This window comes from Lepisosteus oculatus, chromosome 24, assembly GCF_040954835.1.
Source record: "Lepisosteus oculatus isolate fLepOcu1 chromosome 24, fLepOcu1.hap2, whole genome shotgun sequence".
NCBI classification, from domain to species: Eukaryota; Metazoa; Chordata; class Actinopteri; order Semionotiformes; family Lepisosteidae; genus Lepisosteus; species Lepisosteus oculatus.
The window spans coordinates 2,552,359-2,575,249 of NC_090719.1; the positions used below are offsets into that span (position 1 = coordinate 2,552,359).

The window sequence follows — 22,891 nt, forward strand, 5'->3', positions numbered from 1 at the left end:
GCCTGGCTCAGGGGCCCAGCGGAGTAGGATTCCTCCGACAGAGAGAGAATGCAATAATGCAATTAGTTCCGCACCAGAGGGATCTGCTGGGACCACTGTCCTTCCCAGTTTATATCAGTGATATTGTAAGTAAACCAGTCACGTTTACAGATGATAAATCATGAAGCATGTTTGTGCTGACACAACACTTACATCTTGCACCCGAAGAACGCTCCACAGCCGAAACGTTGTGTTTTCTCTCTTCTCTTTTCAGCAGGGAATAAACCCATGACTTGTTCCTTTGCAGACGACGCATGCTGACGCAGCTGCCCACCTGAACTATAATAATAATAATAATAATAATAATAATAATAATAATAATAATAGTCTGTTATAATATTCAGTCATTTTGAATTATTGTAGTTGTAATAGCTCTGCTCTCTTTTGAATACAGGTCAGTACAGAACATTTTTGGAAGTGGGGGAGTGTATGTGTTTAAGGGGGGGGGGGTCTTATAATTCCTTGGCTCGGAATTGTCTTTTTCCAGTTCCAGAACTACACCGCTCCCGAGTTTTGCGCACAGCCTCCGGAGACGGTGCCCTCTTTTCCCGCAAACCGCCTCTGACGGACCATTTCCGAAAGGCTCCCTCCCACTCTGCAGATCCAGCAGGAGCCCGGAGTGGAGTTTGCTTTCTGATCTGCGCTCAATGTGTTTGCATTCCACCTTGCTCCCCCCCCCGGCCCCCCCCGCCACCACTACCCTGCAGGGCAACAGCCAGAGGAGCAGGGAGACTGAAGAGCAGAACACAGCAGGAGCTCTTTCCCTCCAGCTCGGGATCAAGCTCGGACAGCTCACAGAGCACCATGACAGCAACATCTGGATTTCTTCTCTGCCTGGCCTTGCTTGTGCCAGGGATTGTGGCAGGGACGAGACCTCCATTAGAGAAGGTAGGAGAGAGGGGGGGGGGGGGGGGGCCGAGATTTTCCGACAACAGCTCCAGTGACTGACATGCAAAGTCCATTGACCTCTTCAGCCTTGGCCGTTTCGACCACTTTGTGTTTTCTTTAATGATCCCTTAAAGAGGGGGGCTGGTTAGATTCATCATTAGCGGCAGGAAGAGAAAGAGTCAGCTAGCGAAAGCTGGAACGCCTGCAACTTACTCCATGGAATGTGGTCGGATATATTCGGGGGATCTGAGTTATGAACTTTCGCACACGCACATTCCTAAACTGTGGCTCAGTCTTGAAATCGAGCTCCCTATACCCATGGTGACTCACTCATGTTGCGGGCAATCAGTCTGAACTGTGACTAATATACCTGTTGGCTGGGCATTCAGTGTAAACTCTTTGCTGTCTGATTTAGTCACCTCTTTAGATTGAATCATTTATGAAAGAAATCTAAAGAGACAGAGGCACAGCTTTGTGGATTATTGTCTAACATGGAACACAGTGAGGTAGAGTCACATTTGCTGGTTTTTGATAACAAGGCGGTCACTTTTACAGCGTTTTGAACAGTCTCTGCAGCAGGAGGATGTCTCACATGACTTCGGCACAGGCCCCCGAGACGCAGGTATGTAGAAAATGCGCCGCACGGAGAAAACGTGCCTGTTTGCAATTACCCGGTTTCTACACGGCCAACAGAGCCCTTTTCAAAAACAAGAACGTGGCCGCGGGTCTGGAGACAGGTGTGAGCAGGCTGAATTCAATTCACTGCATCAGCTGCAGGGGCAGAGCAGGAGAGGGGGGTCTGAAGGATTGGGAGGGTTGAGGCTCATGTCTCTCTGTTCACGGCAACGACCTCCGCGCCCACATGGGGAGGATAAGGAAACAAAGCCGGATTTCCCATGAGGCACTGTAGGCACAGTGCCTAGGGCCTATGAAGGAGGGAAACACTGGTGACTAACGAGAAACGAGCTGGAACAACATGCTTGCGTTCGACTCTAGGGGCTCCAAATCAATAATCGCACGCCATCCAGCGGCTGTTCTAGAAACTAGAACTGTTGAAGTGATGGTCGCTGGACTCGCTCCGTCAGTCACGTGGTTGAGCATTAGAATAGATCAATTGGCGTTTACCCGTCTTTTTGCACATTTCGGAGTGAGAGTGTGTAGGGCCTACGAACACCACAATCCGGCCCTGTGAGGAAGGACAGACGTGCTCCTCCGATCCCCTCCGAGCCCATCTTGTGCGACAGCCCCCGAGCTCTGCGGCGATGTAGCACAGACTCATAGCTGGCTGGAGCAGAGGCGTGTCGCCCAGAGGGACAACACTCTTCTGACGCTCCTGCAATAAGCGGACAAGAGGCTACTGAATCAGGGCTAGAGAGGAGGAAGGGATCTGAGCCCCGGAACTCTGCTTTCTCCCCTGTCCCTCTCTCAGCTCCGCCCCGGCGTCTCCGCAGAACGGCCGTGGGCCTGGACGTCAGACACCTGGAGCTGCTGGTGGCGGTGGGGCCCGACGTGAAGGACGTCCACCGACAGGACACGGAGAGATACGTCCTCACCAACCTCAACATCGTGAGTCCACTTCCAGGGCAGGGGCAGGGGTGGAGAGAAGGGAGGAGCAGGGGCGGGGGGGGGGGGCTATAGGAGTCTGCCCCCACTGCCTCGCTCTCCCCCGTGTGCGGACACAGTGTTCGAAGCAGCGAGCCGAGGTGTGAAAACCGCACGGCCGGCGCTACCAGGAATCGGGTGGGCCTGCCAAAAACTAACTGGAGATGCTAAACGCCAAAAAAGAAAAGTTAGTCACTTTAGAAAGAACGTGGGGGGAACTGGAATCCCTCGCAGCTGGATCTCAGATCTTCCTCACCTGCTCCTACGCTTCTCTTGTGTGTCTCCACAGGCCTCGGAGCTGCTGAGGGACACCAGCCTGGGGGCTAATCTGAGAGTCCACCTCGTCCGCATGGTCATCCTCACGGAGCCCGAGGTAAGCAAGCAGGCAGGCCGGGCCGAGAATAGTGAACTCAAGCGCCCATTGTAGGTGTCTTTTTCTTTTGGCCAGGAAAACCACACTGGGCCTATGCTATCCCGATTCTTAAGTGTTTAAAATGACTTATGGTAAAAAACAGACGATACTGTATGTCATCAGAAAAAGTCAAAGGGAGAAAGGATTCTTACTGCTGTCAGATTTCCGTTTTGGAGCTGGAGAGTTGCCTTACTGCCCGTGCCATGATCGTCACACGGGTCCCGGGTCACAGGCGGGACCGGCGCCACCCCCTCCGGGCCCAGCCCGCGGCCCCTGAGCCGCCCCCGGCGCTGTGCTGTGCTGCCTCTGAGTGTCCCATGTGTGTTTCAGCCCGAGATCCAGATCACCAGCAACATCACGTCCTCCCTGATGAGTGTGTGCAGCTGGGGGGGCAAACTGAACCCCCCCAGCGACTCGGACCCCCTGCACGCGGACCTCGTGCTCTACATCACGCGGTAAACTCCGGGCCCCACGAGGGCCGCGCGCGGGACTGCACGCTCACAGGGCGATGCAGAGAGAGGCTTCATCGGACAGTCTTCCCTGGCTTTGAATCGGAATTAAAACTGGCTCCCAGATCCCAGCTAGGCTTATGTTACCTCCGTTCTCTCCAGGGTTGAGAGGGGGGCGGGGGGTCTCACTGGGGTCTGGTTTTCACGAAGAGCTGAAGCTTTAGCAACAGGGGGGGGGTCAGTTGTAACAGCAGAGGGAGATAGGAGTCAGGAGTGTGAGCTACAGAGGCTCCTGAAGAAGGGTCCGTTTCCCCCAGGGGTGCCCGACTCCTGTCCTGGGGTGTCGCCTGACTGATCGGCACCGAGGGGGCTGGGGAAAGACTGGGGGCGCGGTGCCTGTGGTCTGCTCTGACGCTTGTTTCGCCTCCAGCTGGTTCCAGCTCCAGGAGCTCACTGTTCAGACAGTGCACCTCACTGTGCGGGATGGGACTGGTTGTCTTGTTGCTGAAAGGTGCAGGTCTCCCAGTTTGAAGAGCTGGAGAGGCTCGTGTGACTTTTTGAGCTTTGATTAATTGAGAACAGGAGTTTCGGAAGTTTGGAAAGTGTGGGGTTGCTGGTGCAGCGGGGCTAAGTGTGTCACCCAGGAAGTGGATCAGGACAACGGAAGATGATTGATTAGACCAATTGGACACCCTGTCCCCGTTCTTCACATGCTGGGGGTTTACAGAGACATATAAGATGTGCTCCTGGACGGGAACTGTGCACCCCTGGGTGACCCTCTCTTCTTATGTTACCCTTGCACCCCCTGCAGGTTTGATCTTGAATTACCTGATGGCAACAAGCAAGTCAGGGGCGTGGCCCAGCTGGGCGGGGCTTGTTCCAGTGGGTGGAGCTGTGTCATCACCGAGGATACGGGATTTGACCTAGGCATCACCATCGCCCATGAAATCGGGCACAGGTACTGTGTCTGCAGGCTTTAAGTATGCCTCACATTCGGTCTTTTTTCAAATATAGTACATATCTGATAAGGCCCAGCCTTTGGACGAAGCTTCAGGAAAGATGGGCGACTATCGGTTTGTCTGAAAGACACCGAGATTAATTAGACTAATCAACTGTTACCCAACTTGAAAGTCAATTAGCAGCAAACAATCATAAATCATATTGCCTTATGTTGCTCTGTCACCCTTTCTGTTACATTTCTGTTAATTTGAATAAGGCTAGACTCTTAATATTTCTTTGGAAATTACTAATTATTTAGCAATTAGTTGGGGGGGGGGACTCCTTGTTCAAGGGTACAACAGCTGTGCCCCACATAGGATTCGAACCCACAACCCTCCCATTACATATCCATAGCCTTGATCACTGCTGCACATAATAACGCAATGGGTCCTAGAGACCAGTTTATAAAGTAGGGAGTGTCACCAGAGCCAGGTGCTGGGTCAAGCACCTTGTACAAGGTTACAATTGCTGTGCCCCATACGGGAGTTGAACCTGCAGCCCTTCCTGTTACAAGTCCAGTGGCGTAACCTGTACTCCAGACCGGAGTGTGAAATGGACCTCTTTTTCCTCTAAAATCAAATGACGCTCTTCTGAAAGTGATCTTATTGCTCTCTGCAGCATCAGCCTTTCAGATTTAAGCCAGAACATTAGGAACCGTTTTCCCAGTGTTCACACCTCATGTCACAGCTGCGTGCGTGCTTCCTTCCTCAGCCTCGGCATCAGTCACGACGGCCCGGGCACCTCCTGCAGCGGCAGCGGGTTCATCATGGCGGCGGACGGCGGCTACAACAGCGTGGACCTCGCCTGGTCGCCGTGCAGCCGGGAGCAGTTCCTCAGCTTCGCCAGGTGCGTGCCGCGGCGGTCTGGTCCGCCAGCGACGGGGCCTGCCGAAGAGACCCCCCCCTCCCCAGTCTGGGTCTGTTTGAACCTCTCCCTCTCGAGGAGAAGGGTTAGAGGAGCGGAGCTTTTACTCGGGTGCTAATGATATAGACTGACCTGGACCTACAACCGCATAGCAGGTCTGTGTGCCGCTGTAGTGCAGTGTGTTCTGAAGTGCTGTGTGCTGCTGTAGTGCAGTGTGTTCTGAAGTGCTGTGTGTTCTGTAGTGCAGTGTGTTCTGAAGTGCTGTGTGTTCTGTAGTGCAGTGTGTTCTGTAGTGCAGTGTGTTCTGCTGGCTGTGTGCCGCTGTAGTGCAGTGTGTTCTGTAGTGCAGTTTGTTCTGAAGTGCAGTGTGTTCTGTAGTGCAGTGTGTTCTGCTGGCTGTGTGCCGCTGTAGTGCAGTTTGTTCTGTAGTGCAGTGTGTTCTGCTGGCTGTGTGCTGCTGTAGTGCAGTGTGTTCTGCTGGCTGTGTGCTGCTGTAGTGCAGTTTGTTCTGTAGTGCTGTGTGCTGCTGTAGTGCAGTGTGTTCTGTAGTGCAGTGTGTTCTGTAGTGCAGTGTGTTCTGCTGGCTGTGTGCTGCTGTAGTGCAGTGTGTTCTGCTGGCTGTGTGCTGCTGTAGTGCAGTTTGTTCTGTAGTGCAGTGTCTTCTGTAGTGCAGTGTGTTCTGAAGTGCAGTGTGTTCTGTAGTGCAGTGTGAACTGCTGTGTGTATGCTGTTCTGTAGTGCAGTGTGTTCTGCTGGCTGTGTGCTGCTGTAGTGCAGTTTGTTCTGTAGTGCAGTGTGTTCTGTAGTGCAGTGTGTTCTATAGTGCATTGTGTTCTGTAGTGAAGTGTGTTCTGTAGTGCAGTGTGTTCTGCTGGCTGTGTGCTGTTTTAGTGCAGTGTGCTTTGCCAGGTGTGTGATGCACCACTGTGCCTGTGTTCCAGTGCGGAGCAGGCCGGCTGTCTGAGTGACCTGCCGCTGCAGGAGGCGGGGCTGCAGGACTGGAAGCCGGGGCTGTACTATGGGGCGGACGACCAGTGCCGGATCGCCTTCGGCAGCGAGGCCCGCGCCTGCACCTTCAGGCACGGGGGCATCGTGAGTCACGCACATCCACGCCCGCTCCCGCACAAGGGCTCACACGCGCAGGGTCGTGCGCGCGCTGGCTGACGTGCAAAATCAAATCTAGCCCGCTTGTGCTCGCACAAGCTTGCACATAAATGTTTAGGCTTTTAGAGAAAATGCTGATGCATCCACACACCTCCACATATAACTGGGGAACACAGCATCCAAACACGCATGCTCCCTTTAACTGTGAGAAAACGGAGACTAGGAGCAAGCTCTTTACACAAAGGGTAGTGGGAGTCAGCAACAAGCTAAACAGACAGAAAGCCGAAGCTCATACGCTACTTTCCTCCCAGAAATGTATGGGTGATCCTTGTTTCTTGAGGGTGACAAGTAACCTTTCTCACCTTCTTATGCATCTTGTGACTTCCTGTGTGCCTAATACTCCGCCCAGAGCTGTCATTTGTCCTGTGCCCCCAGGACATGTGCCGTGTCCTGTCCTGTCACGTGACCCCCAATGACCACAGTTCCTGCTCTCGCCTGCTGGTTCCCCTTCTAGATGGCTCAGAATGTGGGCCCAATCAGGTAAAAGCTTGAAGAAGGAACTAACCAATAGCAAACAAGCCTTAGTAATACCCTGTGTAATTATAGGGGCTTAGTGCAATTGTGAGAGGAGTAAATGTACAGGGTTCTGGCACAGCTGTGTGGATTCCTGTATGAATGGTGTGAAATAACAATGTGTGGGTAGGCGTGTGTTCTGTAATGTTATATTTATTAGTGATGTTGTGTTTACTTGTACTGTTTGAGCATGTTGTAAGTTTCTTTGTCCATAAAACACAGCTGCTTTGACGCAAGACACATTTCTGAGAAAAGGTATTATCAAATGGTACTGTATCAATATGAGAAACTACTCTCGCGCTGCATTTAGATACTGAACTGATCAGAGGGGCCCTTCTTGTGCTTAATGCTTTATAAGAAGCAATGCAGTGGAATTAGACCGTGAGGTAGCAGTCTGTGCTGGTAGTGATTAAATGCACGGTTTCTTCCCTGCACTTCCCAGTGGTGCCTGAAGGGGCGCTGTGTCTCGCCGACCCAGCTGAGCTCCCCGGCGATGATCCACGGCGCCTGGTCTGGCTGGTCGGAGTTCTCCCAGTGCTCCCGCACCTGTGGGGGAGGGGTCAGATCCCGGCGGAGACAGTGCAACAACCCGAGGTGACCGGCAGCCGCGTGGCTGGGAAGCACTCGCTAATCAATCGGCATCGATTACAGTCTAATCAATAATCAATCATGCATGCTTAATGAATTAGGAAATCAAATGAATAATTATTTGACATCAATTATTGCTTAATTGATCTTAATTGGTCACGAATATTCAAATAATATTCTGAAATTAGTATGATTTGATATTGTGTCATATTGAGAATTAAATATTAAATGATAATTAATATTGGATAATTACCTATCAGAAATCAAGCCGTCCTGGAATCGGAAGAGGCAATCCTGGGTGCGGATTGGCTGAGAGATCCGTGAAGGGCGCTGTGTCGTTATGGGTCAAGCGTAAATCACTATGTCGCCGTAAGGGTCCGTTACAGTGTCAGACCTTTCCCCTCCAGGCCAGCGTTTGGAGGAAGGAGCTGTGAGGGCAGGGATGTCGAAGCCGGGCTGTGTAACACACAGGTAAGACTCTCCGGCCAAGGCTGTGACGTGGATGCTGGTGGATGCTGCACATTGGTGGTGGCAGTGGGATTCCCCATTACCTGTAAAGCACTTTGAGTGGAGTGTTCAGAAAAGTGCTATATAAGTGTAAGCAATTATTATTTTTATTATTATTATTATTATTATTATTATTATTATTATTATTAATATTATGTGGGTCTTCATGGCTCACCCCAGTGCAGACCTGCGAGGCTCAGTTCAGATTTCGGGGGTTAGAATGAATCCGCATTTCAAATCACAACATAAGTGAAATGTTCACAGTAACTTCTAAAACCCTCAACTTACATGCTTGATTCGGAATTTGTCACATTTTTCTACAACATCAATGAATTTATTTAGTTTCCAAGATTCAACAGGCGGTCTGAGGAAACGGGACAGCTTTTCAACGTGAATGGCTGCTGTCCCAGGCAGCCTGCAGGGTGCAGAGACTGTGGTGTTGCTGTAGCACCACAGCTAGGACCCAGGCGTCTTTTCCCACTGCACGGCACACATCCCACATTGGGAAGACCGGCCTTGCTCCAGGGTCTTCTTCAAACATCGGCGTGTGTACGAAAGAAAAGACCTGAAACGTTACCAGGGCCGCTCACTTACAAAATACAAAAGCAGCGATACTTGTAAACGTTGAAAACAATCAACTTCACTGGCAAAAGTAACATTCCGGGCAGGGCTTGGACGCTACAGTGTAGAGATCGTCGGTTTCACATAGATAACAGGACCAGTCTCAGTGCGGCTTGTCCCGGTTCACCTCTCTCTCCCCCTCTGTGCGCCGAGGCAGGCCTGCGAGAAGAGCCAGCTGGACTTCATGGCCGAGCAGTGCTCCCGGACCAACTCCGAGCCCCTGAGACTGAAGCCCACCTCCGCCTCCTGCCACAGCTGGGTGCCCGCTGTGGGCTTCGTCAGTGGTGAGCTCTCGCACCGACCTCCAGAGCCCACTGGTGGGCTCACATTGAGCAGGCAGGAAGCCTGCTGGTCCCCACTTACCCAGCTGGGAGGGCTGGAGCCAGTGGGGTGAAGACCTCACTCAGTGTCTGCGGCGGGGACTCGAACCCACAGCCTGTCGGGGCACGAGATCAGGGACTAACCCGCTGTGCTCGCCCTGCCCTGGTACTGTACATCTGCGAGTATTCGTGAAGCAAATCCAGAAATGACCCTAACAGCCCGTTCAAAAACTGTGCCACGTTCTATTGCGAGCAGACTAAAGCGTATCTAAGAGCTGTGGGGTCCCAGCCAAGCACAGAGAGGCAGGGCTAAACATGATCCAGACCGAGGGATCTTCACAGCCATGTGACGTGACAGACCAGCTCGTGGTCCTGTACTGTAGGTGTCGTTCTGTTACTCAGCGGCTTGTGGGACCTGGATGTAAACTGAGCCCTCCCCCCCCCCCCCCTCCAGGTGACGCCCAGTGCAAACTCATGTGCCGCTCGCTGGGGCAGAACTTCATGATGAGCCGGGGCAGCCAGTTCCTGGACGGGACAAGGTGTGAGCCTGGCAGCCCCACCCCCGCAGGGTCCCGGGGGGCGTGCCTGGCAGGGAGATGCCAGGTAATGTCACTGAGTGTGCCTGGCAGGTGATTTCAGGTAATGTCAGTGAGTGTGTATGGCAGGTGATGTTAATTGGTGTCGGGTGATATTATATGATGTCAGCGATTGTGCGTGGGAGGTGATGTCAGGTGATGTCAGTGAGTGTGCGTGGCAGGTGATGTCAGTGATTGTAGGTAAGGGAGGGTACTGCAAAAAGAGAGAATGCTGTTATCTTGGTTTGGTTAATGTTCACATCAAACAGATTCCTCTTATCAAGCAAACAGACCCCACTGTACCATGATCCTGTCCGAAAAGAGGCACGTTCTCAAGCGCGGTAACCCGGTGTGAACCTAGCATTCAGCGCGATCGCGGAGTATTTAGAGTGAGGACCGCTTCACCGCTCCAGACTTCACTGCGGCGCGGAGCTGATGCGCCTCTCTCCTCTTCCTCCCGCCAGCTGTTCGGCTGCGACGGCCAGTTGAACTCTGGGACGGTGGAGGACGTGTGCGGGGTGTGTGGTGGGAATGGCACCTCCTGCAGTCAGGTCTCCGGCTCCTACAGCGAGGGGCAGCCCAAAGGTACTGCCCCCTACCTGCGCACCCCTGTAACTGCCCTCTGGTGGAACCCAACCCTTCTGGTAGACACAGTCAGTTTGGGGGCCCGGGGCGATCTTAAATAACAAGCGAATAATAAAAAATCAGTATCCGGCACTAATTCCTCCTTCCGGGGGCAGAAACGGACTCTCTCTCCTGCCCCCCTCCGCCGCCATGGAACCCGCGAGCAAGCGCCGATGTTTCCTCTCTCCTGTTTTGCAGAGTACACCACGTTCCTCACCCTCCCGGCCAACGCCACACGCGTCCACGTCGTCAACAGCAGGTCCCTCTTCTCACACCTGGGTGAGTCGGACCTCCACGGTCGTGGGCCAGTGGGGGGGGGTTGTCGCTTTTGCTTTCAGAGAATATTCCATTTTAGCCCCGGGATAACGTGCTAAATGCGTCTGCAGAGTTTCTTTAAGTATTCCGAGCCCGGAAGGTGTGGTGGTGAACAGGGACGGTGATCGGGTAATCATCGCTGGCGTCTAGGTCTTCTAGGATGAGGATGAGGTTCGATTATGAGAGGCTGATGCCGGGACGGTCCAGCCACTGACACAGCAAACCCCCACCCTGATCTGGCTGGCGGGATTTCTGAGAGGGGTGAGCAGTTGGACCCCTGCGTGAAGCTTTGGGGAAGGGAGTACTACGAGCAAAAGTAGATCCCAGATTCCAAATCCAAGCCGTTAGGCAAGAGCGAAGTCACCAAGTAGGAGAACCAGGTCGGGTCGTCAAAGGAGTCGGGTCGAGAAGCGTGCACAAGGGAAGTACCCCGGCGTCCTGGCCAAATTTCCCATCGGCCTTTATCGATCATGGCCTCCTCACAATCCCCCTCTATAAAATTGGCTTAATTACTCTGCTCTCCTCCCCACTGAGAGCTGGTGTGTGGGGAGCGTTCTGGCGCACTATGGCTGCCGTCACATCATCCAGGTGGGGCTGCACATTGGTGGTGGTGGAGGGGATCCCCATTACCTGTAAAGCGCTTTGAGTGGAGTGTCCAGAAAAGCGCTATATAAGTGTAAGCAATTCTTATTATTATTATTAAGGGAAAGCTGTGGAAGACTTCTCAATAGTGAGCGGAGGTAAGCCGGTGAAGAGTGTTTCACTATTGAAGAGAGGGAGACGTGGTTGGATAATCAGTTCCTGGATGAGCATTTGAGGAGTGTAGTACAAGGGGGAACACCGGGGCGCGTACGGGGAGAAGGTACGAGTGGTGACGCGGGCCGCCCCTGTCCCCCGCAGCGGTGACGGTGGGCGAGAGGTACGTGCTGGCCGGGAGGGGCGCCGTGTCCAGGAACACCTCCTATCCTTCGCCGCTGGAGGACCGCAGGCTGGAGTACCGGCTCCACCTCACCGCCGACCACCTGCCGGACTCCGAGGAGCTGCTGCTGCCCGGGCCCGTCCAGGAGCGGGTGGACATACAGGTCAGGCCGCCCAGCGGGAGCGGGGAGGGCCGAGAGCCGGCCTGGCTTGCAGTCGCGCGCTGGGGATACGGGCCTCAGGCGGCGTCGCGCTGCCGTTTCGGTTTGCCCGAAGAGCCGTGAGGCGCCTCTCTATCGGCATCGGTCATACTTGTCGATTTCGAAGGCGTGTGTTCGGAATGCTCCCGGGGTTGGCTCGCCCAGCGATCCGGCTGTCTCCGTGGCTACGTGACGGACTGGGGTTGTGCGCCCCGTGCTTCTGGGATAGATTCTGGGTTGCCGTGACCGGGGGGAAGTGGCTCGCCGCCGTTGGGCGGCCGGGAAGGCTACGTTTGCCAGCGGCTCACTCCAGTCCCGTATCCCGCAGGTCTATCGGAAGTATGGGAGGGAGTACGGCGAGGTCACCAGCCCCAACATCTCCTACTCCTTCTTCATCCCCTGGGAGATCCCCTCTGCCAAGTGGACAGCTGCCACCTCAGCTTGCTCCACCACTTGCGGGACAGGTAACGGTGCCCCGGAGAGGACAAACTGCACCCAGAAATAACCCCCTGCCTACGGCCTCGTTCAATCACCGGGACCCCGGGTTCTAGCAGAATGATGTCATTGCGGCAACCCAACGGAGGGCGTTGACCGTGGGTCTGGCAGAACGTTCCCAGCCTCCGCTGTGTCTCCAAGATCACATCCCCGCCCCGTGAAGGGGCTTATAAACAGGTCCTTTCAGAAAATCCCTGCTGATAAGTCCCTTATGCCAAGGTTATGTAAGGCCCTCTTATGAAAATCTCTAAGCAGATTTTACCCAGACGTAGCGAGAAATGGCTGAACGTTTGCATTAAACCCCCCCCTTCTCCCTGCCCCCCAGGAGTGCAGGAGATCTCCTACGTCTGCGTGGACTCCAGCACTGAGCAGAGGGCTGAAGACAAGGAGTGTGGAAGCCCCCCCCAGCCCGCAGTCCTCCAGACACCCTGTAACCTCCGACCCTGCCCCCCCAGGTACAGCACTGCTGTGGGCTGATGGACCAGCTACCGGCTGAGCTTCTTAATGAGGGCGAAGGGGAAGTGTGCTCCCATCAGCTCCCATCAGCGGCCTCCCGAGCCCTGCAGTGTCACACTGGGCAAGAATTAGGAAGCCATGATACTCCTCCATAAGGATACGATCAAAACACTTTGAAAGTACCATAATTGGAAAGGACTGTGTACTCTATTTGCTTAGTGGCTGACAACTGCAGGAAGTCAATAGGAATGACTAAGGAGTCCCAGCAATTCCTACACTGGCTCCTGTCATTCTTACTTGTTTTCAACATTGCAACTAGTATTCTAAGGCAGCTGCCCCTTCATTCGATTACTGATGCTTAACCATGATGTTCACAGTTTTTCTAGTGATGTACTTAACCAAAGGGAACTGCTCACTTTGCTCTCGCTGTTGCCTAGCTGGGAGGTGGGAGAGTTCGGGCCCTGCAGCGCCCCCTGTGGCAGAGGGGAGATGGTGCGTCCAGTTCGGTGCGTGCGGAGGGAAGGGGGGCTGACCGTCCAGCTGCCCGCGTCCGAGTGCCCGCCGCGCTGGGCGCCGCGCTCCAGCCAGCCCTGCAACCCCCAGCCATGTCCGGGCAGGTGGCGCGTCTCCGACCCGGGCCGGTGCTCGGCGGTGTGCGGGCCGGGGGTGGCCGGGCGGTCCGTGTCCTGTGTCCAGGCCCTCCGGGGTTCGGACGTGGAGGTGGACGAGAGGATGTGTCCAGAGTCCGAGAGGCCCGCGGAGCTCCTTCCCTGCGTGGTTGACGTCTGCCCGCTGGGCTGGGAGTCTGGGAACTGGTCAGAGGTAGACTGGCAGAGGAATAGAGCTGTAATACTCACAAACATGGCCGACACCTAGCAGGGGGTGAATGGACTGACTGCACGTAGATTTTGCACACTGCTAAAAGCATCAGTTTCTGATTAGCTCTGCCTATCAGCAACAGGAAAAGAAAGATTAACTTCCACAGTACTAACACAAGCCTGCATGTTAATAAATAACATTCTTCCTTCTTTCAAAAGATGCTCTCTGGCTTACGCTATACTAAGGTGCGCTGATGTACTAAACCTTGCTCTTTCGTGTCATTGCACCTGGGTGTAAATCCTAGTCATGTTGAATGGTTTTGTTAGTTTTCAGGATAGCCTTTAATGGTTGATCAAGGGCTCCTCAGGGCTTCAGCGATCACTGCATGGTAGAGCTTCTGCTTATTAAGAGCAGTGCTTTCCAGTTCCCTTATTCTGCGTATTCAGCCATCTTCAGTCCGGTGTTGTTGGTGCAGGAGGCTGTGGCTTTTACGTGCTCCAGTAAGGTGCTGTGAATACCTGTCTTTCCCAGGCTCCACGGTTACACAAAGCGGGGCTTGACTGGGTCTCACGCGCCAGGGCGGGGCCTGTGTATGTGTGGAGCCCTGTGATTGGCCAGTGCTCCAAGAGCTGTGGAGGAGGTGAGTGTGCACGATCATTCCATCTCTCTCCAGCAGGGGGCAGCACACTGGACTTCAATATTTCTCAGCTTGGAGCTGTTGGTTATCGTCTACTCACCCAGTTCTCCCGATTGACAGCGACATCTCCTTCACTGCTACGACTGGCTAACAGGCTCCTCCAACACTCCCACCTGCAAGAGTCATTTGTCTTTTGATAGTCTGCAAGCTGAACAGCACCATACAGGATTGTCAGTACCAACCGGAGGAGCAGTGCCTCTACCACTGACACCAGAGCCCTTTCTATATTGGCAGCACTCTGCTAATTCTGTGTCGCCCGCTGGGGAATCCCAGTCAGTCAGCTGCCAGTATAATCTAATTTGTCAAAGAGCCCCACCCACTCTCCAGCGAGGCACCTACACTGGTTGAGCCATTGAGCGGAATTAATTCCTTACACTTACATTATAGAGCGCTTTTCTGGTCACTCCACTCAAAGCGCTTTACAGGTGATGGGGAATCCCACTACCACCACCAGTGTGCAGCCCCACCTCACCAGCTCTCAGTGGGGAGGAGAACAGAGTGATGAAGCCAGTTCAGAGATGGGGGGTTATTAGGAGGCCATGGTAGGTAAGGGCCAATGGGAAATGTGGCCAGGACGCTGGGGGTAACACCCCTACTCTTTTTGAGAAACGCTGAATGCTGGGTAATCCCCTCCTGTGGCTCATGTCCCAGGTCTGGCAGAGGTGCGGTACTCCTGTGTGGATCACCAGTCCAGGTCCACGGTGCCGGAGACGCAATGCGACGAGGCCAGCAAGCCCGGGTCCAGACTGGAGCCCTGCGGCCGTACCCCCTGCCCCCCAGCGTGAGTCTCCCCGGCCAGGAGGTCAGAGTGTCGCTGTCCCGCTGGGTCACTCCTTCACTGCACACCTCGTCCTCATGTGTGCCGGTGCTGGTATCTCAATCCTCGTATCCTAATCCTGGCGACAGGATTCTGGATTCCCGGAACAAATGCTGATTTTGTGTTTGGGTTCAATCAGGACCGCGAGTAGCAGCAGGTAGCAGGACTGTTTATCTTGAACCCGGCTCTGTGGATCAGCACTGGTCCATGGAGCAATGCTGACTAATCCTTGACATAACCTTAAGTATCATTACCGATTAAATTCTATTTTTTTTTAAACTACGGTTCACAAAGAAGGAGGACTGGTCCCTGGTACAAACAAAGCTGTGGAAGACAGTTTAGGGTACAGAGACGCCCCCTTCTGGCCGGATATGGTACTGACGGCAGGCCCACCTGTGCTAAATTTCCTCTTCAGCACAGCCAGCGTCTCTGGCTCTGGTGTGAAAATTTCTGGGTTCGGGTCCTGGTGGGATCCAACTAAAACTGCATCTCTTTCGTTAGCTTGGTAGTCCATTTAGAAGCAGTCATTCCCATCACTGTGTGATCTTAACCATCTTCATTCCTCTTCTATTCTCATATATTAACTGAGAATTCACTCTTTCTAGTGTGTGTGATTGTGTTAGCTCTTGGGGAGCCCAACTCCAGTCCAGGGGGCTTTGTAAGTCCAGAATTCCTGAGTGTTGGGGTGTAGCTGGAGAAGGCCCTGTCACCCATATATTGTAAGCAATCTTGGGGGATAAACAGGAGGCCAGAAACAGACTAATGAAAGTTGTATGGTGGGGAATTGGAAGATAGTATATCAGATGATGTGCCAGGTCAATAATTAAGCCAATAATTAGCTCAATGAGGTCATTTATAGTTGAGCCGGAATGACACAGCTGGGCTCCAATGCTGATGTTGTGCTCTTTGGACTCTTGCTCCCTCCTGGCCAGCAGGTGGCACTCTAAGATGGGGGTGTGCAGTGTGTCGTGCGGCGGGGGCGTGGCCCGCCGGCTCCTGTACTGCACACGGGCCAGCGAGGAAGCCGGGGAGGTGCTGAGCGACTCCGAGTGTGGGGCAGTCCCGAGGCCCGAGGAAGTGGTCGCCTGCAACACCCACAGCTGTCCTGCCAGGTGGGGCTCTTTTCCCATAAGCCTCCATGGGCGCGTGGAGCTCCAGACACGCCGCCCAGAACCTGCGGGTCAACGCCCCAGGGGAATCTAAGGAAAACTCCAAATCCTCAATGGCTGAGGACTCAGAAACCGTAGCCGTGCAGAGTCGCGAGATCAGGGATGGAGTCGATTAACGCCTGACAGTTAAAACCCTGGTGGAACAGAAACCCAAGGCAGAAGTCAGGGACCAGACTGTTCCTGCTATTTCACTGATTATTCAGGCACGTGAAAATAACACCCAGCGATAGACTGCTATCCCATCCAGGGAGTACCCTGCCTCGCACCCTGCCTCGGCATAGGCTCTGGCTCCCCCAGCGCCCCTGAATCGGATGGAGCAGACAGAAAACGGCTTAATCTGCCTCTCGGTAGCGACCGTTGACGATTCATTTGGTTTCCTGGATAGCTTTCTCGGTGGAAGAAAATTCCAAGTATTTCCCGATTCAAATGGACTGGCGCATTATCTCCTGCAGTGCTGCTCTGGTGTCCCTGTGGAGGCCAGAGTGGGTCTCTATGTAGGACTGTGTGATAACGGGCAGGATGTGCTCTGAGTGAGCGCCGCGGTTCCGCGTGGGCTCGTGCCCTCCGCCGCTCCACCCCACCCCGCCGGTTTATCCCGCAGCACCTGGGGTGCGAACCGGGGTCTCCCGGTGTGACGCCCCAGGGAACCAGCCGAGTGAGCTAAAGGAGACCCCCCCCACGACGTCGCCGTGCCCAAACTAACTCCGCTACATCTGTACTCTCCTGTTGCTGTTGGCAGGTGGAGGGTGCAGGAATCTGGGCCCTGCTCTGTGTCCTGTGGGCTTGGCGCGGCCCGGCGGACGGTGTCTTGTGTCCGGTTTGAGCAGGGGAGAGACTCTGAGGTGCCCCCGGAGCTGTGTCCGGAGCTGGAGAAGCCCCCAGCCCTGGTGCCCTGTCTGGTGCAAGTGTGCACCTTCAGCTGGGCGGTGCAGGAGTGGACCAAGGTACAGAACAGGCACCAACACACACAAACGCACACACACACACAGGCCCACTTATCACTACCGCTAACCTCACAATGCACGGTTCAGCAGCAATGCACAATCTCCACCTCTGCACTGTCCCCCCGTCCCCCTTAATAGTGACAGCTCCCCCCCTCAGCTGAATCCGAGGGGGTGGCTGTACCAGAACTGAATCAAAGACTTGTATTTAAGTTGCGTATTGGTGAACGTGCAAAAGAACAAGTAAACAAGTTGGGTTTCTTTTCTTCTCTTTTCGGCAGGGCATTAACCTCTACTTGTTCCTTTGCAGCCTACGCGTGCTGACGCAGCTCCCTTACTGGTATTATTTAACTTGTTGTTGCTGCTGCTGCTGCTCTGGTGTTTCCTTCATGTCTTTGTATCGGAGCGTACGTGCGAATAGGCATTTCACCGCTCTTGTGCACGTGACGCATAAGCCGAGCTGAACTTATGGAGGGGAAATACATTTTACACGAGCAGGTGGCTGCGTCGGCATGCGTGGGCTGCAAAGGAGTCAACGTTTATTCCCCGCTGAAAAGAGAAGAGAAGAAACATAATATTTCGGCTGTGGAGCCTTCTTCGGGTGTGCCTTCTACATTTCAGACATTTCATCTAAGCATTTCATCGCACTCGTGCAAATGACAAATACACCGAACTGAGCACGATGCAGGGATGCGAGTAGCAGTTTAATGGCGGTTGTGACCTTTAACCCCCGAGAAAGAGCTAGAAACGTGCGAGCTGTCTTCCCGTGGCTGTGCGCTGACCCCGTGCCCCTGTCCCTCAGTGCTCGGTGTCCTGTGGCTTCGGGATCCAGTCCCGGCAGGTGTCCTGCGTGGGGCCGGCCACGCCCCACCCCCTCAGCCCCCTGTTCTGCATGCACCTGCCCAAGCCCATCACCATCCAGGGCTGCCACCTGCAGGACTGCCCCCTGGCGCCAGCAGCCGATCCGACGGCCGGAGACCCCAATAAGGACCAGCCTCCAGCCGCGGGCTCTGACGGGCGCCGGACAGACAGCCCTCTGGGCCCGGATAGGATCGGGGTTCCGGGAGAGGAGCCCCCAGTGCCAGGAACCGCCCCAGATCGGCAGGCGATCCCGGGGACGCCCGCTCCAAACCCGCCGCAGGACCCCGCTGTCACCAGACCAGGGGCCACGCCTGCCCCATCCCGGCCAACGGCAACCCCCAGCAGCCCCCGAGAGAAGCCCCAGTACAGAGAGGAGCCTCTGAGTCCCCCGAAAACTGAGACAAGTTAGGTGGTGGATAAGTCCAACTTCCATTCTCTGTCCTGTCCCCTTTGTGCTCTTCTGATCAGTCTGTGACTCTTATTCTGCATGTTTCTTTACAGTCCTGTTCCTTGCCTGCTGTATGTTTTTCCTGTTCTCTGTGTCACATTAACTGTCTCTCAGCCTGCCCGTCCTGGTGACAGAGGCAGGAACACTGACCCACCTGTTGTCTGTCTGTCCGCTCCAGGTGTGTGCGGCCAGCTGCTTCTGAAGGACTCTGGGACGGTGGACCTGAGGCACGTCCAGTCGCGGGACTGTCTGCTGTCTATCGGCCGGCCCCTGGGCCAGGTCATCCAGGTCAAGGTGGTGTCCAGCTCCCTGAACTGCAAGGACAGTAGGTGACCATAGGAAAAGCCATCGGAAGTAGACAGGATGGCAGTAATTAAGGGTCCATCCATCCGTCTGTAATGGCATTGTCCTTAAAGGACCCAGATAGTAGCCCATCAGGAAGTTAAATCTGCATTAACAGGAAATCAGCATTATGGGTCAAGAAATACAGTTCGTGTTTAGAAAGATACCAGCTCCAATGCCTTATTAAACCACATATTGGTGAAGCCACGCCGCTCAGCTTTCTCCTGTGTGCCAGCGAGCCAGCTGAGCTGGTTTTGAGGCTGTCATGTTAAGGGAAAGTCCAATGGATGGGCAAAGACCGTCTTCGTCGCCCAGAAAAAAAAAGAACAAGGACAGGACATAGAGGGAACAGGGAGGAAGCAGAAAAAAAGAACGCAATGGGCAAGTTTGTGGGTTAAAGGCGTTGTTCTGCGTTACTCCTGCCCTGGTTACAACGCGACAGGCTTGCCTGCAGACCCCCGGCGCTGACCGGCAGTGTCTGTGTGTGCCCGCCTGTGCCCAGGGGAGCTGCTGGTGCTCTACAGCAGGCTGATGCTCAGGAAGAGGTGCGAGAGGCTGGCCGGCTACACCCTGACCACCAACACCAACGTGCTGCTGATCCGCCAGGGTCGCGTCACCCCCGGCAACGGAGTCCTGCTGGCCTACCAGAGCCTGAACGCCAGCGGCGGCCATGACGGCGGTGAGGGGGCGGGAGGGGGGGGGGGGGAGAACGGGGAAGGGCGACGACGTCCCTGCGGATGTTCATCCAGGGAGAGCCGGAGACGGACGAGAGTGGGGGACAGGAGGAGAGCGGGGGTGGGGGGTGGGGGGGGTCCGGGACCTGGAATCGGCCCTTGACGGCCCCCCCCCGCTTGTCGATTCGGTCTCCGCAGGCTGCGACGTGCAGCTGTTCGGCTCCTCGGGGGAGATCGTGAACCCCGTCCAGCCCCCGGATCCCGGGACACGCGCCTGCCGGACCTTCATCAACGCCCCGCCCTCCCGGCAGGTGGAGGTCCGAGCCCTGAGCATCGGCCCCGCCTTCGTCGGCGGCGGCGGCGGCGGCGGCCCCAGGCAGCCCAGCTTCATCCTGGTGAGAGTGCGAGGGTGGCGGGCGCGCGTGCGTGGGAGTGCGACACGCGTGTGACGAGTGTGTTTGTGGCGAGTGGGTGTGCACAACACCTGTATACTCGTAAGCGTGCGATGTGCTGGATGATGAGTGTGAGGAGTGTGTGATGAGTATTTGTGGAGTGTGATGTGTGTGGATGATGAGTGTGAGGAGTGTGTGATGAGTATTTGTGGAGTGTGATGTGTGTGGATGATGAGTGTGAGGAGTGTGTGATGAGTATTTGTGGAGTGCGATGTGCTGGATGATGAGTGTGAGGAGTGTGTGATGAGTATTTGTGGAGTGCGATGTGCTGGATGATGAGTGTGAGGAGTGTGTGATGAGTATTTGTGGAGTGTGATGTGTGTGGATGATGAGTGTGAGGAGTGTGTGATGAGTATTTGTGGAGTGTGATGTGTGTGGATGATGAATGTGAGGAGTGTGTGATGAGTATTTGTGGAGTGCGATGTGCTGGATGATGAGTGTGAGGAGTGTGTGATGAGTATTTGTGGAGTGTGATGTGTGTGGATGATGAGTGTGAGGAGTGTGTGATGAGTATTTGTGGAGTGTGATGTGTGTGGATGATGAGTGTGAGGAGTGTGTGATGAGTATTTGTGGAGTGTGATGTGTGTGGATGATGAGTGTGAGGAGTGTGTGATGAGTATTTGTGGAGTGCGATGTGCTGGATGATGAGTGTGAGGAGTGTGTGATGAGTATTTGTGGAGTGTGATGTGTGTGGATGATGAGTGTGAGGAGTGTGTGATGAGTATTTGTGGAGTGTGATGTGTGTGGATGATGAGTGTGAGGAGTGTGTGATGAGTATTTGTGGAGTGCGATGTGCTGGATGATGAGTGTGAGGAGTGTGTGATGAGTATTTGTGGAGTGTGATGTGTGTGGATGATGAGTGTGAGGAGTGTGTGATGAGTATTTGTGGAGTGTGATGTGTGTGGATGATGAGTGTGAGGAGTGTGTGATGAGTATTTGTGGAGTGTGATGTGTGTGGATGATGAGTGTGAGGAGTGTGTGATGAGTATTTGTGGAGTGCGATGTGCTGGATGATGAGTGTGAGGAGTGTGTGATGAGTATTTGTGGAGTGTGATGTGCTGGATGATGAGTGTGAGGAGTGTGTGATGAGTATTTGTGGAGTGTGATGTGTGTGGATGATGAGTGTGAGGAGTGTGTGATGAGTATTTGTGGAGTGTGATGTGTGTGGATGATGAGTGTGAGGAGTGTGTGATGAGTATTTGTGGAGTGTGATGTGTGTGGATGATGAGTGTGAGGAGTGTGTGATGAGTATTTGTGGAGTGCGATGTGCTGGATGATGAGTGTGAGGAGTGTGTGATGAGTATTTGTGGAGTGCGATGTGCTGGATGATGAGTGTGAGGAGTGTGTGATGAGTATTTGTGGAGTGTGATGTGTGTGGATGATGAGTGTGAGGAGTGTGTGATGAGTATTTGTGGAGTGTGATGTGTGTGGATGATGAGTGTGAGGAGTGTGTGATGAGTATTTGTGGAGTGTGATGTGTGTGGATGATGAGTGTGAGGAGTGTGTGATGAGTATTTGTGGAGTGTGATGTGTGTGGATGATGAGTGTGAGGAGTGTGTGATGAGTATTTGTGGAGTGTGATGTGTGTGGATGATGAGTGTGAGGGGTGTGTGATGAGTATTTGTGGAGTGTGATGTGTGTGGATGATGAGTGTGAGGGGTGTGTGATGAGTATTTGTGGAGTGTGATGTGTGTGGATGATGAGTGTGAGGGGTGTGTGATGAGTATTTGTGGAGTGTGATGTGTGTGGATGATGAGTGTGAGGGGTGTGTGATGAGTATTTGTGGAGTGTGATGTGTGTGGATGATGAGTGTGAGGAGTGTGTGATGAGTATTTGTGGAGTGTGATGTGTGTGGATGATGAGTGTGAGGAGTGTGTGATGAGTATTTGTGGAGTGTGATGTGTGTGGATGATGAGTGTGAGGAGTGTGTGATGAGTATTTGTGGAGTGTGATGTGTGTGGATGATGAGTGTGAGGAGTGTGTGATGAGTATTTGTGGAGTGTGATGTGTGTGGATGATGAGTGTGAGGAGTGTGTGATGAGTATGTCTGGAGTGTGAAGTGCGTGGATGATGAGTGTGATGAGTGTGTGACAAGTGTGATGTGTGGTGCAGTGGTGTGTGTAGTGGGTGGGTGTGACATTCAACCCCTGTGATCCTTAAAAGTTAATTAATCTAGGATCTCACCTAGCTTTTTTTGGAAAGAAACCAATATATCGGCATGGCTGGGCAGCCTGTTCCCCACTCCTGCCACCCTTCTTGTTCGGGATGTTAACGCCGCTTCCCTGTCGTTCCTACTCGAGTCCTCTGGCTCGTGTCCGGGTGTGGGGACAGAATCCAAGCGCAGCCGGGGGCCACGGTCTCTAGATAAGACAGCCAGGCTGGGAATACGGCAGCGGGTCTCCTCTCTCCCGGCAGATCCGGGACGTGGACGTCATGCGGAGCGTGGTGTTCCGGGGAAACCGCCTCTTCTTCTGGCGTTCCTCGGGAAGCAGGGTGGAGATCGAGTTCCACGGCACCTACGCGCACCAGGAGGGCGCCTTCCGCGCGGAGTACTCCATCATCGACCCCTGATTTCCCGCCGCGCGGAGTTCCGATATCTCACTCTGCTAGAAAAGACAGAACTCCCTTGATTCGAGCTCGTCTCGCCCCTCGATTCGTAAGAATTGTGATGATTGAAAAACACAGTAATTGCACATAATTCTGCAGGAACACCTCCTACTGGCTAATCGATGTTCGAAGGGGCGTCTTCAGTATTTGTGAATTTCACTACAAATGGTGGGAGATGCCTGTAAGATCTGCACACTCTTTGTAAAAAAAAAAATATGTTTTATGACATTTGTGTACATTCTTAAACATTAACAACATGCAGATAAATTGTGTAGCATATAATCCCACATTTACCAAGGCAAATCATCTGTTCTTGACGATGTAAATATATGCATATATATATTGAATATTTGCAACATTTGTAAAATTGCAATTATACAAGGTACTGGTTCTGGGGTTTACATGTATTGTCAATATTTTATCCTCAGCCCTGGGTTGTACAGTGTGTTCTTATTTCTCACACGGTTTCCAGTTTCTTGCTTTCTCGCTTAAAAACCATTTCTTTTTACTTTTAA

The 22,891-nt window shown here is 53.7% G+C and overlaps 1 protein-coding gene across 2 annotated transcripts; it reads left to right on the top strand.

Moving 5' to 3' along the window:
• The first annotated feature begins 555 nt into the window (after positions 1 to 555).
• On the top strand, positions 556 to 22,768 carry adamts13 (ADAM metallopeptidase with thrombospondin type 1 motif, 13). Of its 2 annotated transcripts, none has more exons than XM_069183535.1 (28): positions 556 to 927; positions 1,483 to 1,549; positions 2,357 to 2,493; positions 2,819 to 2,902; positions 3,272 to 3,396; positions 4,202 to 4,348; positions 5,101 to 5,235; positions 6,195 to 6,345; positions 6,793 to 6,897; positions 7,373 to 7,524; positions 7,926 to 7,989; positions 8,804 to 8,930; positions 9,421 to 9,569; positions 10,006 to 10,126; positions 10,364 to 10,444; positions 11,381 to 11,562; positions 11,927 to 12,062; positions 12,419 to 12,548; positions 12,987 to 13,371; positions 13,900 to 14,008; positions 14,717 to 14,846; positions 15,815 to 15,994; positions 16,791 to 16,995; positions 17,795 to 18,257; positions 18,480 to 18,626; positions 19,146 to 19,322; positions 19,516 to 19,712; positions 22,185 to 22,768. In XM_069183535.1, the coding sequence occupies exons 1-28, from the start codon at positions 844 to 846 to the stop codon at positions 22,338 to 22,340; spliced, it is 4,326 nt and encodes a 1,441-aa protein (XP_069039636.1). In that variant the 5' UTR covers positions 556 to 843; the 3' UTR covers positions 22,341 to 22,768. The 2 variants fall into 2 exon arrangements, with proteins under 2 accessions (XP_069039636.1, XP_069039637.1); XM_069183536.1 differs by having other exon boundaries at positions 15,818 to 15,994.
• The last annotated feature ends 123 nt before the right edge of the window (positions 22,769 to 22,891 follow it).